Source organism: Cololabis saira, chromosome 3 (assembly GCF_033807715.1).
Source record: "Cololabis saira isolate AMF1-May2022 chromosome 3, fColSai1.1, whole genome shotgun sequence".
NCBI lineage: Eukaryota > Metazoa > Chordata > Actinopteri > Beloniformes > Belonidae > Cololabis > Cololabis saira.
Genome location: NC_084589.1, coordinates 8,603,422 through 8,617,533, shown reverse-complemented (window position 1 = coordinate 8,617,533; position 14,112 = coordinate 8,603,422). Strand labels below are relative to the sequence as shown.

Genomic DNA, 14,112 nt, shown 5'->3' with positions numbered 1-14,112 from the left:
TTAAACTGCTGGAAAGGAACTGGAATTTACCGGGATACCTTAAACAAGGAAGCCAGGGAGCAGTATATGGAGAAAATTATTATAGATTATAGATTATAGATTATTAACGGTCTGGATCCATATGAAATCCTTACTAAAGAATGGAGCTCCTCGTCGGAGCTGCACTCTTTAGTAGGATTTACTGCCGCAGTTCTGCACAACCCACGTCTTAGGCTACCTTGTTTAGGAGTGTTTGGCAGCTGCTTTGGTAAATGTTTGACTCGCCATGTGTTTCAATAAATTAGTATAATAGTACAACATACAGTACATGTTTTGTATCCCTCTTACTTCTCTTTTCTTTTTTTTGACTGCTATATTATGTTGAAGAGGCTCTGAGGCGTGAGCAATATTTTTGTTTTCCTCGTGAGATTATTTTTTTCCTCAGCTACAAATAGTTAATATTTTTTCCTCAACAAACTAGTTTTATCTGAAGACTGGGGTTAATCGCAGCGCAGATTTTCCCCACGTCTGTTGTGTGTGGAGCTGCTGCAGCCACAACGCAGCAACGGGTTACCAGCTTCTGAGGAGCTCTGAGCTCCACGCCCCGCCCATTTTCGTCTCGACTGCGAATCGGGAAGGAGGGGGAAGTGACGTATGCCGTAAAGCAGTCAAAGCTGTAACGATGTGTAGTTTTTTAGTGTGGCAGGGTTCCTACCATGCTCCTCAAAGTTACATAGTGCCAGTGAAGGTGATACAGACCCCCTCAGACCATGACAGAGGTGTCATTAAACCTGTTGGAAGTTGATGTACCATCAGAATGACTCTGGAAATATTATATTAAGGTGGAAAAGTTACGTAGTGTCGCTTTAAGGATTCAATTCAATTTTATTCGTATAGCATCTAATACAACAAATGTTGTCTCTAAGCGCTTTCCAGAGACAAAGAACATGACCCCCGAGCAATTATTACATAAACATAATGATGAATGTGATGCTATTCTGACTCTTCCTCTGTGTGTGTGTGTGCGCGTGCGCAGCCTCAGAGGTTCTGCAGAGACAGTATGGTTTATATTCCATGATGTGGTTTTAAGTGGATTAGATGACAGTAGCACCGTGAGTTCATGACAGATAATATTTCCTCATCTCGTTTTGCAATAACCTAACACTTAAAGTGCTCATGAAGGACGGCTCAACACGTGCCGCAGGAGGCTGCTCATCTCCACATCTGCGTTTCAACGAAACGCCCCCTGATCTTACTCTGGTTCACGTTAAAAACGGTTTGGCTTTGATCAAAAACCTGCTGGCCTTTGGTGCTACAGACCACGATTGTCTATATGTTTTATTTCCTCGTGGGTTTTCTGATTCCTTCTGTGGGGATCGTGCAGTCTGGTGCGCCAGGCTCACGTGCGCTGCTACATGTGAGTTTTATCCGTCTGCAATTTATAAGTGCAGAATAGGAGGTGTGGAGGGAGCTTTACCGAGAGTTTCCAATTCATTTTATGACGTGTCTGAAGGAGCCAAAGCATTTTTTGGGCACACAAAATTTATTTATTTGAATAACTTGGGATTAAGCTTCAAGTTTCCAAACTAAAATATATCCATCTGCATTGGCTATCGTCACTGATGGTTTGTGTGTTTTTATGTGTGTGTTGTGGGATTCTGCCTGAAACAAACACACACACACACTCATTAGTGAGTAAGACTTTATTCTGTACACTAAAAGGTTAGAAAATTACAGACATGGTTCAGGGAAGAAATATTATAGAGAAGACAAGACGGAAATAATCAACTAAAGAGAAATTTGTTCCCACAACGTTCATCACATCATATCCAGTCCAAGTGGCCGTTCACGTCATGTACACTTATTTAACACGGCGTGCAGAAGCTAAACGTCAACCGAGTTGATTTGTGACTGTGTGTTAAACATACATGTAACGTTCTCGCCCTAAGATCTAAGAGTCTAAGACATCTGCATGGCCAATTATACACCTTCAAATTTACGCTAAGAAGACATTTATTACCGAGGAAGAGAGTTTCACGAACACGTTCCAGCTGCGGCGCAGCTGTTGCAAGATGGCTTCACAGAAGAGTTCGACAACACGTCACATCATCTGCATCCTCAACATGGCAGTGAATTATTATTTTTGTTTCTTTTACATAAAACAAAAGTGCATTTTGTTCCTGATTAATTTGATGTAAACAGCTGAAATATCAAAAAAGGTGTTTTTTTTCTTTAAGAAGTGTGTATTATACTGTGTGCTGTTATCCAAAATGTAGTATTCCTATAAAAACAATTAGCCTTATTAGAAAGGCTGCTATTATATAATGTGCAAACATTTTTGATAGATTTTTGTTTTTTCTTGAAGTTCAATCCGTGAAAACATGATCAGTATAGGAGGCAAAGGTGCAAGAGAGCATGCCGTGTGACTCTGGTTGGTTATTTCTTCTGCAGTTTGATATTTTTATCACTATTTTATTATTCACAGTCGTGTTTGGCTCATTTTCTCAGAAGTAACTACTTTAAATAGTGAGGGTTTTTTACTGCAGGCATCCTTTTCTGCATCTCAGCACACTTTCCCTGAAGAGTTAACAATCTCTATCGCAAGAGCTGACAGATTTCACAGAGTTTTACACCCGACTATCACGTCGCACCAAGTGTTTTTCAGAGCACTTTTGGTCTTCAGGCTGAGATGTGGGGCTACAGGCACTTGACGTCCCAGTAGGGAAACTCCTCTCCCTGCTCTGTGAAGGTTTATATACAAATATAGGAAAAATCCTGATCTTTTCCCCCGACAGAAAAGCTATTAAGGCACGTTGAGTATTAAAGGTGTTGTGAAGTTTGGTGAGTGCTGGTGATGCAATACTGAAAATGAAAAGCTTTCTTTTTGCTTCATCTTGTTCTTCTTCCAGTTCTCCTCCAATGGTAGCTATGGGAACTCTGTTATTTTGGTGATTCGCTCATTTCTGAAAGAGAAACAGGTGAGACTTGAGCATTTGAGGTGCACTTCTACTGTCCATACAGGACTGTCTCAGAAAATTAGAATATTGTGATTTTCTGTAATGCAATTACAAAAACAAAAATGTCATACATTCTGGATTCATTACAAACCATCTGAAATATTGCAAGCCTTTAATTATTTTAATATTGCTGATCATGGCTTACAGCTTAAGAAAACTCAAATATCCTATCTCAAAAAATTAAAATATTCTGGGAATCTTAATCTTAAACTGTAAGCCATAATAAGCAATATTAAAATAATAAAAAGCTTGCAATGTTTCAGTTGATTTGTAATGAATCCAGAATGTATGACATTTTTGTTTTTTTAATTGCATTACAGAAAATAAGGAACTTTATCACAATATTCAAATTTTCTGGGACAGTCCTGTACTTGTAATCGGTTTGTGAGGTTAGCGAGGAATACAGAGGCAATGTTTTTATTTTTCTGTGTTAAATGGAAGTCATGCTCCATGGTTTTACAAATATATGTTCATATATATTCATAAGAACGTACAAAGCTCTTCTGGGTGCATTTAAGTGCAGGAGTGAGACGGTGCAGTGAGTGATCCTGCCGCGAGCTCTTACCAATCAGTCCTCCTTTTTGGCTGTTTCAGTCTCGGCGTCCGGGGAGACTTCATTTGCAGACGTCACTGCACAAACACACACACAGCAGATCGTTACATGACATCTCTTTTTAAAGAACGGTCACATTCTAGTTTGATGACTCAGCTTTTGTGACACGAGAGTACCAACACCGTGCTGCCAACTCAGCAACTGTCACATTTGCCCTGGAGGGAGACTTGGAGATCTATTATTCTTTCTCCACCACATCTGGTTCTGATAAACTGGTCCAGTAGTGATTAACTAGAAAACATGCACGCACACCCTCCGGAGAGAGAGAGAGAGAGAGAGAGTCCCATAAACTTATGCAACACTCCTCGTCTTCCCTACCAGAACAGCATTCTGTGCATATTTAATGAAAGGATATTTCTGCCCTAAAAGTACAACATGTTCTGTGGGGAGTGGAAGGGGGCGTGACCGACGGTGCTACCGATGCACACTGAGCTCTACCTACACAGGACGAGTGGAGATTCAGCTGCCATCAGGCAAGAGTTAGGGTGAACCCCAGACACGTGGCTGGTCCATCAGAACCACACACACCTACACACCTGGAATCATCAGTCAACTTCAGACACATGTTACTGGACCATGTGAGGAAGCTGCAGGATTGAAAGAGAAGCCACATGCAGTCCTGCAAACCACCACCCCACTGTGCTGCCACATATTCAAAACCACTAACTCCTATTCCCAATGATATAACAGGTGACCCAAGCAGAGGTGTCAAGTAACGAAGTACAAATACTTCGTTACCTTACTTAAGTAGAAATTTTGGTTATCTATACTTCACTGGAGTAATTATTTTTCAGACGACTTTTTACTTTTACTCCTTACATTTTCACGCAATTATCTGTACTTTTTACTCCTTACATTTTAAAAACAGCCTCGTTACTCTATTTCATTTCGGACTTTAAAGCAGCACTATGTAACTTTTCCACCTTAATATAATATTTCATCATCATCATTGTGATGGTACATCAACTTCCAACAGGTTTAATGAACCTCTGTCATGGTCTGAGGGGTCTGTATCGCCTTCACTGGCACTATGTAACTTTGAGGAGCATGGTAGGAACCCTGCCACACTACTGGTAAAACACTACCGCTTTTGTCCAAAGGAGCCGCCAAACTCAACAAAAGCTGAAAGTTACGTTGTGCTGCTTTAAATAAAAACTATCCAGTTAAATTGCTCCATTCGGATAGAGTGAATTTGGTCGTGGTTGCTTCAGATGTTCTTGTCCAGTTTTGTTCTTACATCCGTTCCCTCAGATTCCTGCAACTAAACTTGGATGTACATTCCAATAAAGGTTAGGATAAATGATAACATGCCTCTGAAGTTTGACTTTTTGCACCATTACAATACTTATAGGCAACTAGTCATCATATCTCCTGCTCTCTGAAACACATGTTAATGCTCAATAGTACACATATATGCTTCTTTAATATATTTGCATTATACTAAGATGCATTCATTTTCAATGGCTTTTGTCCTTAATGGCTTTTTTCCCCCTTACATTACTTTTACTTTTATACTTTAAGTAGTTTTGAAACCAGTACTTTTATACTTTTACTTGAGTAAAAAACTTGAGTTGATACTTCAACTTCTACAAACTCTACTATCTATACGTCTACCTGAGTAATGAATGTGAATACTGAAGACACCTCTGGACCCAAGTCATCTTCCACACCAGCCCTGCGCTGAATATTTACATTGTTTTCTGTAATTCCACGCAGCAGAGCATGATTATTGTGCTGGCACTTCACAACAAAGCACAATAAAAGAGAGAGCTGCCTGACTGGAGCTGTTGTTCTGACAACATGCTATAATCAACATGCTCTTCATTTCTCACGCCGAGTGTGCGCCGCTGCTTTCTGTTTTCTCACACTGTGTTATCTGTTCAGCCCTCCGACCCAACAACATCCCATTCAGTCTTCCAGCTGCAGGGCAGGAGCTGGGAAGAAAGTCACCAAGACCCTTGTGTTTTACTGTGAAGCCCAGTGAAGGCGGAGGATGGGTTGACTGTCTGGACATGTGAAGGGACATCCTACTGCTGCCAGGCTGGCTAAAGCATTATTCAGCCCGTTGGGGAGTCTATCTTTGCTCACTCGTTTCTGTCTGCTTGTTCCCACATGCTTAATGCTCAACATGAGCATGCAGAGATCTCTCAGCTATTTCAGCCAGTAGCAATGCCGTGGTGTTTGAACTCCAGCCAAACCTGTCTCTCGAGTTGACATGATTTCTGAAAGTTTGAGTTATCCTGACAGGTTTTTCTGGACTTAAACTGCTATCCTTCCTGCTCTTTCCATATGCACTATACAGGACTGTCTCAGAAAATTAGAATATTGTGATAAAGTTCTTTATTTTCTGTAATGCAATTAAAAAACAAAAATGTCATACATTCTGGATTCATTACAAATCAACTGAAATATTCAAGCCTTTTATTATTTTAATATTGCTGATTATTGCTTACAGTTTAAGATTAAGATTCCCAGAATATTCTTATTTTTTGAGATAGTATATTTGAGTTTTCTTAAGCTGTAAGCCATGATCAGCAATATTAAAATAATAAAAGGCTTGCAATATTTCAGTTGATTTGTAATGAATCCAGAATGTATGACATTTTTGCATTACAGAAAATAAGGACTTTATCACAATATTCTAATTTTCTGAGACAGTCCTGTATGTAACTGCCAATACAGAGTACATTTCTAACAAATATAATCCAAACAGGCTAACAATCAACAGCATAAGACAGGGGGATGTCTGGTATTTCTTACGTGAAGGTTGTGGAGCTGGTTCAGCAGCAGGGGCTGGAGATGAGAGGACTTCAGATTGTGCAGGGGTGGGCTCAGCTGCAGGAGCCTCTGCTGTGGTGGCATCGCCTGCAGCCGACTCTGAACTAACTGCTGCAGCTTCGGCTGCTACTTCTGCAGGAGCATCTGCAGCTGGAGCTGGAGCTTCTGCAGTCTGGGCTGGTTCAGCGGCTGGTTCTGCAACCGTGGCAGGGGACACCTCTGTCGGTGGGGCGGTCTCAGCAGGAGCTGCAGGGGCCTCCTCGGTCACTGGAGTCATCACTGGAACAGTTGCTGCTGCGATGTCTGTGTCTATTACAGGCTCTGCAGCATCGACAGGCACGGAGGGTTCCACTGCTACTGCTGCAGCTTCATCTGGTGCTGCAACCTCACTTGGTGCCGCAGCCTCGGATGGTGCTGCAGCCTCACTTTCTGAAACTTGAGTTGGCGTTTCTAATAAAGTTTCTGATTGAGGAGTTTCCCCGGGGGCCTCTGCAGCTGCAGGCTCCTCAGCTGGAGCATCAGCAGCTGCTTCAGTGGGGACCTCAGCAGCCGCTACAGCAGGGGTCTCAGCTTCTCCCACCACTGCTACTGTAACTTCTGGTTCAGTAGCTGGTGCTTCAACCACCTCTTCAGTGACGACAGGGGCCTCCGCCTGCACCGCTTCAACAGATTCAACAGCAGGGACTTCCTCTGCGTCTCCAGCGAGGACTTCAGCCGCAGGAGGGGCCTCCGCCGTCACAGTTTCTACAGGGACTGCCTCCTCCGTCGGTGGTGCTGCCTCCACTACTGCTACAGCAGCTTCCTGCTCCGCAGAGGCTTCAGCCGGAGCAGAGACTGGTGCAGCCTCTTGTGCTATCTCCTCACAAGTTTCTGGCTGTTGCTCGGCATCTGCTAAGAGGTCTGCTCCACAGCCGAGGTCCTCTTGGGCCTCTATGGCCATCAACACGGGCTCCGTCTCATCGTCGGTCCCCGGCTGCAGATCACCTGGTAGTGCAGTCTGCACAGGCAGCTGCATCTGGTCCTCGATGGTTTGAGCATCTTCTGAGAGGATGCCATTCCGGACTGCTGTCAAATAAAGAAGACAAAAGACAGACTATCAGGATTTAAAACTTGCAAGCTCCCTAAAGCTGTGATATCCTGTTAACCTGTAAAAGTAAACAAGACAGTAAATGAGGCTCTGTATAATTGTTTGATTTCTTAATCCCTCTCTGACTTTATGAAGCCAATATTCAGGCTACATATGTGAACATTTATTCAATCGTACATAACTGTTTTTTGCAATATTTGGCGTTTTTTTTTTCAATTACAAGCGTTTCTGTTACAGGTTTTTTCTTTGCAATGATTACGTTTTGTGCAAACGTAGGGATAATGGAAACACAACATGTGTCTCAAAGAGACTGACCTAAAGAAAGAAAGAAAGAAAGAAAGAAAGAAAGAAAGAAAGAAAGAAAGAAAGAAAGAAAGAAAGAAAGAAAGAAAGAAAGAAAGAAAGAAAGAAAGAAAGAAAGAAAGAAAGAAAGAAAGATTTAAGAATTCTAGTCAAGAAGTCTTACCCCATTCGTAGAAATATTTTAGCTTAAAATAAGACAATTTGGACGAGATTTAGGAGCATTAAGCGTATCTCTAGAGGGCCAGGTTTTGCAGTGTGAGTGGCATCATGAAACACTTCAGTTGCCATAGTTACTATCGTCCAGCCAAGAGTTTTTGAGGCAGAGCTGAAGCACAGCAGAGAGGGATAGGAGAATTATCCAAGTTGTATTCACTTCCACGTTAAAGTTATGTCCGCCTGCTGCCGCTTCCTCTTAAGGTTACCAAGTTTAGCTCATTAATATGTTTAATGAAGGATAGACTAAATACATGCTCATTTAAGTTTTAAATCAGCAACATGTTTCAGAAGGACTCAGACAGGCGTGCTGTGTGAGCACTGATGAGCCTGAAGGGTGAATGTGGTACGGCTACTTTGGCTGTGGTGATGAGGAACAGTCAGCGTTGGCATTAGGGGAGTGGTAGGACTTGAGAAACACTGGTGAGAGGAAGTTCCCACCTGACGTGATCTCAGGCTTATAGTCAGGTTGAGCAGAGATCTTTCAATGAATAATCCATCTTTGGAGGACACGTTACTTGTGTTTATTCTACCAGAATACAGCAAAATTGACTCTAAAAAGATGACAGAATCAAGATTAATCATGATGTGATCGGTGAATAGTGATTATCAGTGTAAAATTGCAGAGTTGAGCATTTTGTAATCAAAAATCAGAGAATCAGAATCAGAGAATCTTTATGCAAAAGGATGAGCTATAAAAAAGATAAACAGTCCTAAATGTCAGTTATCTTTATTTGAACTGCATCAGAAAGAGGTGTATTACTGTGGTGTAAATCCCTTCAGGCCATGTTCAGGTTCCAGAGCAAGAAAAGCTGGTCTGGATGAGCTGACGCAGCTCAGTCAACATTTTGCATTTACCAACCTTTGCATTGCTAATAATGGCAAATTCATAGTGTTCTAATGTGCACTACATACTTCAACTTTTATGGGATGGAAATAATTTCCATATTATCACACTCTTCTTGTGTAATTCAGTGCTCCAAAGACAAACCGCAGCTCAAGTCAACGTAGGATGGAAAAGTTAGGAAAAAAGCAATAAGGGGCACGACGCAAGAAAACGGTGGTTCATTTCCGTACTTGAAGAAAAGTGATTTATTCAAGCCCTGAGGACCAGGGCGCTCTCAGAGGAAATAAAACACACGCAGCTACAGAAGAGCCGTCTTCATGTTTTAACTCATTCTCCGGCCTGTTCTACCGCCACCGAGCCGGAGAGCAGAAACATCAGCCCTCAAGTGACAAAATACTGCAAGAGGAACAAAAGTGGGCTGAAATCCTTAGAATTCAACTGTCAGGAACTTCAGCAAACGTCACGGTTACCGGAATCAGAGCATCCCGACAGACTCTTTTGTTATTTAGAGCAAGCTTCCTCCCAAAAAACATGGCGTGGACATTATTCCCGACTGAAACAAGCCAGGAGGGTTCACTTAGCTGAATGGGTGGATAATTTTGACGCTTCAGCTTCCTGATTTTATTTGTCTGTCAGAAGGTTTACAGAGACCTCAGAGTGATGGGTGGAAGGGAATGTGATGGCCTGGCAGCTTGAAAATGAGCCAGTGGAAGAACATGCAGCTCAGAGAAGCGTTTGACCGACATCGGTGTGCTGCATAAACCGTGGAGCAGCAAAAGCAACTCCTTCCTGGTATTTTAAAGTGTTTAGTGTTGCCTTCTGGACGTTGGCATTTATTTGCTCCATAGTTTATAACATGTTTCCATAACTTTGTCCAACACATTTTTTTCCACCCACAAACACAAAATAAAAAAAGTTGCGTCAGGTTTTAACGGCAGGTCGGTCCGCGGCCGTTTTTCTGCTGAAAAGTGTGAATGCGAGTGTTTGCGTGGAGACAGGCACAGCCGCTCCAGGCATGGATGACCTGTGTGTCAACACGGTTTAGCAGCCAAAGATGACACAGATCCCAGTCAAAACAGTGCCATGGCTGACTAGAAGTACGGGGAAAAGAGGGGGGAGGGGACATGGCACCGACCAGGGGCCCAGTCTGGGGATGGGACTGGTGGTGGCGGCTTGCAAGACATGCTAGACAGGCAGCACACTGTACGCATCAAAAACCTCCTCCCATGCTGCCACATTTGGAGCAGCTTGTCTGTCTGGGCAGAGAATACAATAAATGATTTTCTTGCTGGGGTGATGTAAGAGGCTGGACGGGGACTCGCGATTCTCCAGGTGACTGAAGCTGGCTGGAGAAAGAAACAATGGCCTGACACAAGCATGATGGGGTAACAAAGGGGAAGTGGAACATGCTGTACATGCACACAAAGGAGCTATACGAGGCAGAGGAAGAGCACCCACCCATCACCTTTACCCACTTATTCCTGTGTGGAGGATCTGCTGGAGCCCGGCCCAGCTCTCTCTGAGAAAACTCACACAGAGAGAACCCCTGCTTGGATTTGAACCGGCAACAGTGCTAACTACCAAGCAAACAGAGCTGCCTGAAGTCAGAACGAAAACACCTAGTCACTTTTTTATTCTTCACAACAAATATTAGTACAAACAGGAGTTGTACCAGCCCTGCCGTGATGTAACGACGGCTGTTTGGGGAGAGGTGCGGTGAGAACACAATGTACGTACAGCTGCGTCTGGCATGACATAAACATGTGGCAGTAGGTCGTGTGGAGCTGTGAATGGACAATCATGGGCAGTGTTGGGTCTGCTGGTGGGCGTCTCCACACCCCTGAACACATACACGTATGTAAAGTCAGAAAGACTAAACAAGACGGCTGTGACAGACAGAAAATATCATCCCAGAGATGATGAACGGCTGATACTCCACCAGACTCATGAAAACATGAAGGAGATGGATTGTCCTTGTTGGATCTCATCAGGTCTATAATATAAAATGCATCATTTACATTCCTTGTGGTGGTTTTTTTAAGTGTTGAACCACCACAGCAGACTGGTTGGGTTGCAAATCCTGCCCGGAGGCTTTAAATGGACTCCTAAACACTCCCAGCTGGCTCTCACGCAGCCCGGGTGCCGTCCTAGACCGCAGGCTCACTTCTCTTCTCACTTTGAAGAGTGTGGCAAACACGGCCATAAAAGTACAAGTCAACTCCATATCAGGCTTTATCTCATCAATAAATCATTGCATGTCTTGAAGCAACAAGTGGTTGCAAAGCTAGAAAAAGAAACAAATAACAGTCGTCCCTTGTGGTCACTGGTGAGAAAAGTGACTTGACATGAATAATTCTGTGCCTGAGACGCTGAAATCAGCTGCAGAGCAGAGAGTGAGGGAGAAAGCACACAGTGTACCAGAGCATCCAGCAGCAGTTATGCAGCCTCCAGCAACTCACAGAGACGCACGGCACGTCCTGTTCACACGTTTACAGATGTAAAGATCACATTATATGTCCAACAGTTTAAAAACAACAACACATTTGATAGAAAAACTACTTTTGCAACTTTTGCATACAGTATTCAAACTTCACTCAGGTGAGCTCTACTTACCCAGTGTGTCTCCATTGCTCTCTTCAGGCTTTGTGCCGGGTCTTTTCTCTTGATCAACAGTTTGTGCACTTGATGATGAGCACCCCATGTTGTGGAAACAAAAAGAGACAGGATCAGAAGCTGGAACCTCTCTAAAAGAGCAAGCAAACCCAAGCCTGAGCACTCCCTGGTTTTCAAAGACAGAGGCTTCCTAGCAGAGACAACATGGACAACTAAACCCTCTCAGAGCTGGACATTATCTCCCCTGGTCTGTGTGCTCATCCTGCCGTCCTCTCCAGCCAGACAACTATCTGTTATGAGAGTGCAGCTCCAGTCCAGCCTGTGCTGCTGAGTCTACCCCAACTGCTTCCTGCTCAGAGCTGCACCATTCATTCAGGAGGAGGAGGCTCACGCTCAGGAGGTGTCCTCCCCTCACCTCAGCAGGAGATGCGCCACCTGGTGGCCACGCTGAGTATGACACACAACAAGTCCAAGTACTAGCATACGTACGTTCAGAGGGGGAAACATTTTTTAATCGTCTCAACTTCAAATCTGAAAAATCTTAAAAGATATATATATATATATATATATATATATGTATATAAACGGGACTGTCTCAGAAAATTAGAATATTGTGATAAGGTTCTTTATTTTCTGTAATGCAATTAAAAAAACGAAAATGTCATACATTCTGGATTCATTACAAATCAACTGAAATATTGCAAGCCTTTTATTATTTCAATATTGCTGATTATGGTTTACAGTTTAAGATTAAGATTCCCAGAAAATTCTAATTTTTTTAGATAGGATATTTTAGTTTTCTTAAGCTGTAAGCCATGATCAGCAATATTGAAATAATAAAAGGCTTGCAATATTTCAGTTGATTTGTAATGAATCCAGAATGTATGACATTTTGGCATTACAGAAAATAAAGGACTTTATCACAATATTCAAATTTTCTGAGACAAGCCTGTATATTTGTTTGTTTGTCATTTATTGTGATAGTTAAAATTCAGAGGGGGAAACATTTTTTCATCATCTCAATGTCTAATCTGAAAAAGCTTTTTATATATATAATACAAAGAAAAGTAATAATAATGCAGCAATTTAAAATGTAATCTGACTTATTCCTCTTCAGACCATTTGAAACCAAGATGTTTCACATTTTTATAGTTAACTTCTTCCATCCACTTTCATCCGCTTGATGCAGGACTGGGTCGCGGGGGGCAGCAGTCTAATCAGGGATGCCCAGACTTCCCTCCCCCAGACACTTCCTCCTGCTCTTCCGGGGGACTCAGAGACATTCCCAGGCCAGACAGAGTCTCTCCAATGTTCTGCATCTTCCCAGTGAGACACCAAACGTTTTATCACATCATAATGTTGGCACTTCCTCTCAGAACACTTAAAAGGTGTCGTGACACTGCAGATGTTTCAGTTCTCCATACGGATGAGGAACTGCACGCGGTACATGTCATTCATCAAGTATTGATGAATGACGAATGATGAATGTTGCAGCTTCATCTGAGGGATTTGGACATCATGGCTGTCTAGTTTAAATTTGCATCCTTGTATCTTAACCACTGGAATTCCTCCAGATTCCTTGAGTCCTGTCTTAATATTATGCAGAGCAGTAGGGGAACTTCCCTATCAAAACGTGCAATCATTCTCTGAGGAACATTGTTTTGAACACATTCCTTGACAGATTCTATTCGCGTTTCAAAGACTTGTGGATGCTTTTATCCCAAATTCTCATTACAGTCGCCTGTCATCATCACTTCTTTGAAATAAAATAATTTTTGTTCTTTCACCCCCTTGCTAGCACTAAATCTGCATTATGAAATGAATGAGTGAAAAAACAACACAGGCACCAAATACATGAAGTATAACAGTTTTATTCGTCAATCAACTGTACAAAGAGGAGATTATATAAGAACATGTCATAGAAAATACACTGTGTTATTAGAAAAGTGGGTAACGCGACGATAAAGGGCTTACATACGTCGCTCAAAATACTGCCCTAAACATGCTCCTGACATGTTGGTCTTCATAAGTTAATAAAAACTGTTTTTTCTGCAGCCTTCAAGGCTACTATATCATCATTTTAATGGCATATCAGTTGAGCTTCCTGTGTGGTGAAAACTAGATTCTGAGGTACTGCTGTCGAGGAAAAGAAAAGGTTGTTGGTAGCAGGGTTGGGTTTCCGTGCACATGATCAAACAGTCCAGATTAACTGTGTGAAAATCTTTAAAATGAAATATGATTGCATTTAAGTTTGTATCCGCTTGTCAAATGCAACTTTAAAAGAAGGTTAAGAAGTGGCATGGTGCCAGTTCTTCAGTCAAAAGAAAACTGCAAGAACGCTCGCCAAACGCCAAAGAAACTTCAGCTGCAGGTGTCATGTTGTGCTGCAGACGGCGTTACATCTGCAGATGCTACAGCGTTACTGGGGGAGCGTCACCGAGGGGATCCTGCCAGAGCCAGGGATGGAAGCACGTCAGCTCTTCATGTGTGAACAAGCTGGTTCTCCAGAGTTTCCAGCTTCTTTGACATGGCTTCAAGTAAACATGTTAAAGAACTTTATACACAGCAAGTCAATGAAATCATACCACCAACAATCCTCACTCTAAGAAGATGACAAATTATCAGTTCTCTGTTCTTTTCTTTCTAATTTACATTGCAACAC

The 14,112-nt window shown here is 42.4% G+C and overlaps 1 protein-coding gene and 1 long non-coding RNA gene across 2 annotated transcripts; both read right to left on the bottom strand.

Moving 5' to 3' along the window:
- Window positions 1-1,673: 1,673 nt before the first annotated feature.
- LOC133440859 (uncharacterized) lies at window positions 1,674-6,545 on the bottom strand. Its single transcript, XR_009782369.1, has 3 exons — window positions 6,370-6,545; window positions 3,562-3,626; window positions 1,674-2,942 (listed from the first exon to the last, which is right to left on the bottom strand). It is a non-coding gene; the product is annotated as an uncharacterized LOC133440859 (long non-coding RNA).
- A 14-nt stretch (window positions 6,546-6,559) lies between these two features.
- LOC133440581 (cytochrome c1-like) lies at window positions 6,560-11,800 on the bottom strand (the record flags this gene model as incomplete). Its single annotated transcript, XM_061717896.1, has 2 exons — window positions 11,451-11,800; window positions 6,560-7,452 (listed from the first exon to the last, which is right to left on the bottom strand). Coding segments are annotated over exons 1-2 (981 nt in total), but the record flags the coding sequence as incomplete, so codon positions are not given.
- Window positions 11,801-14,112: the final 2,312 nt, after the last annotated feature.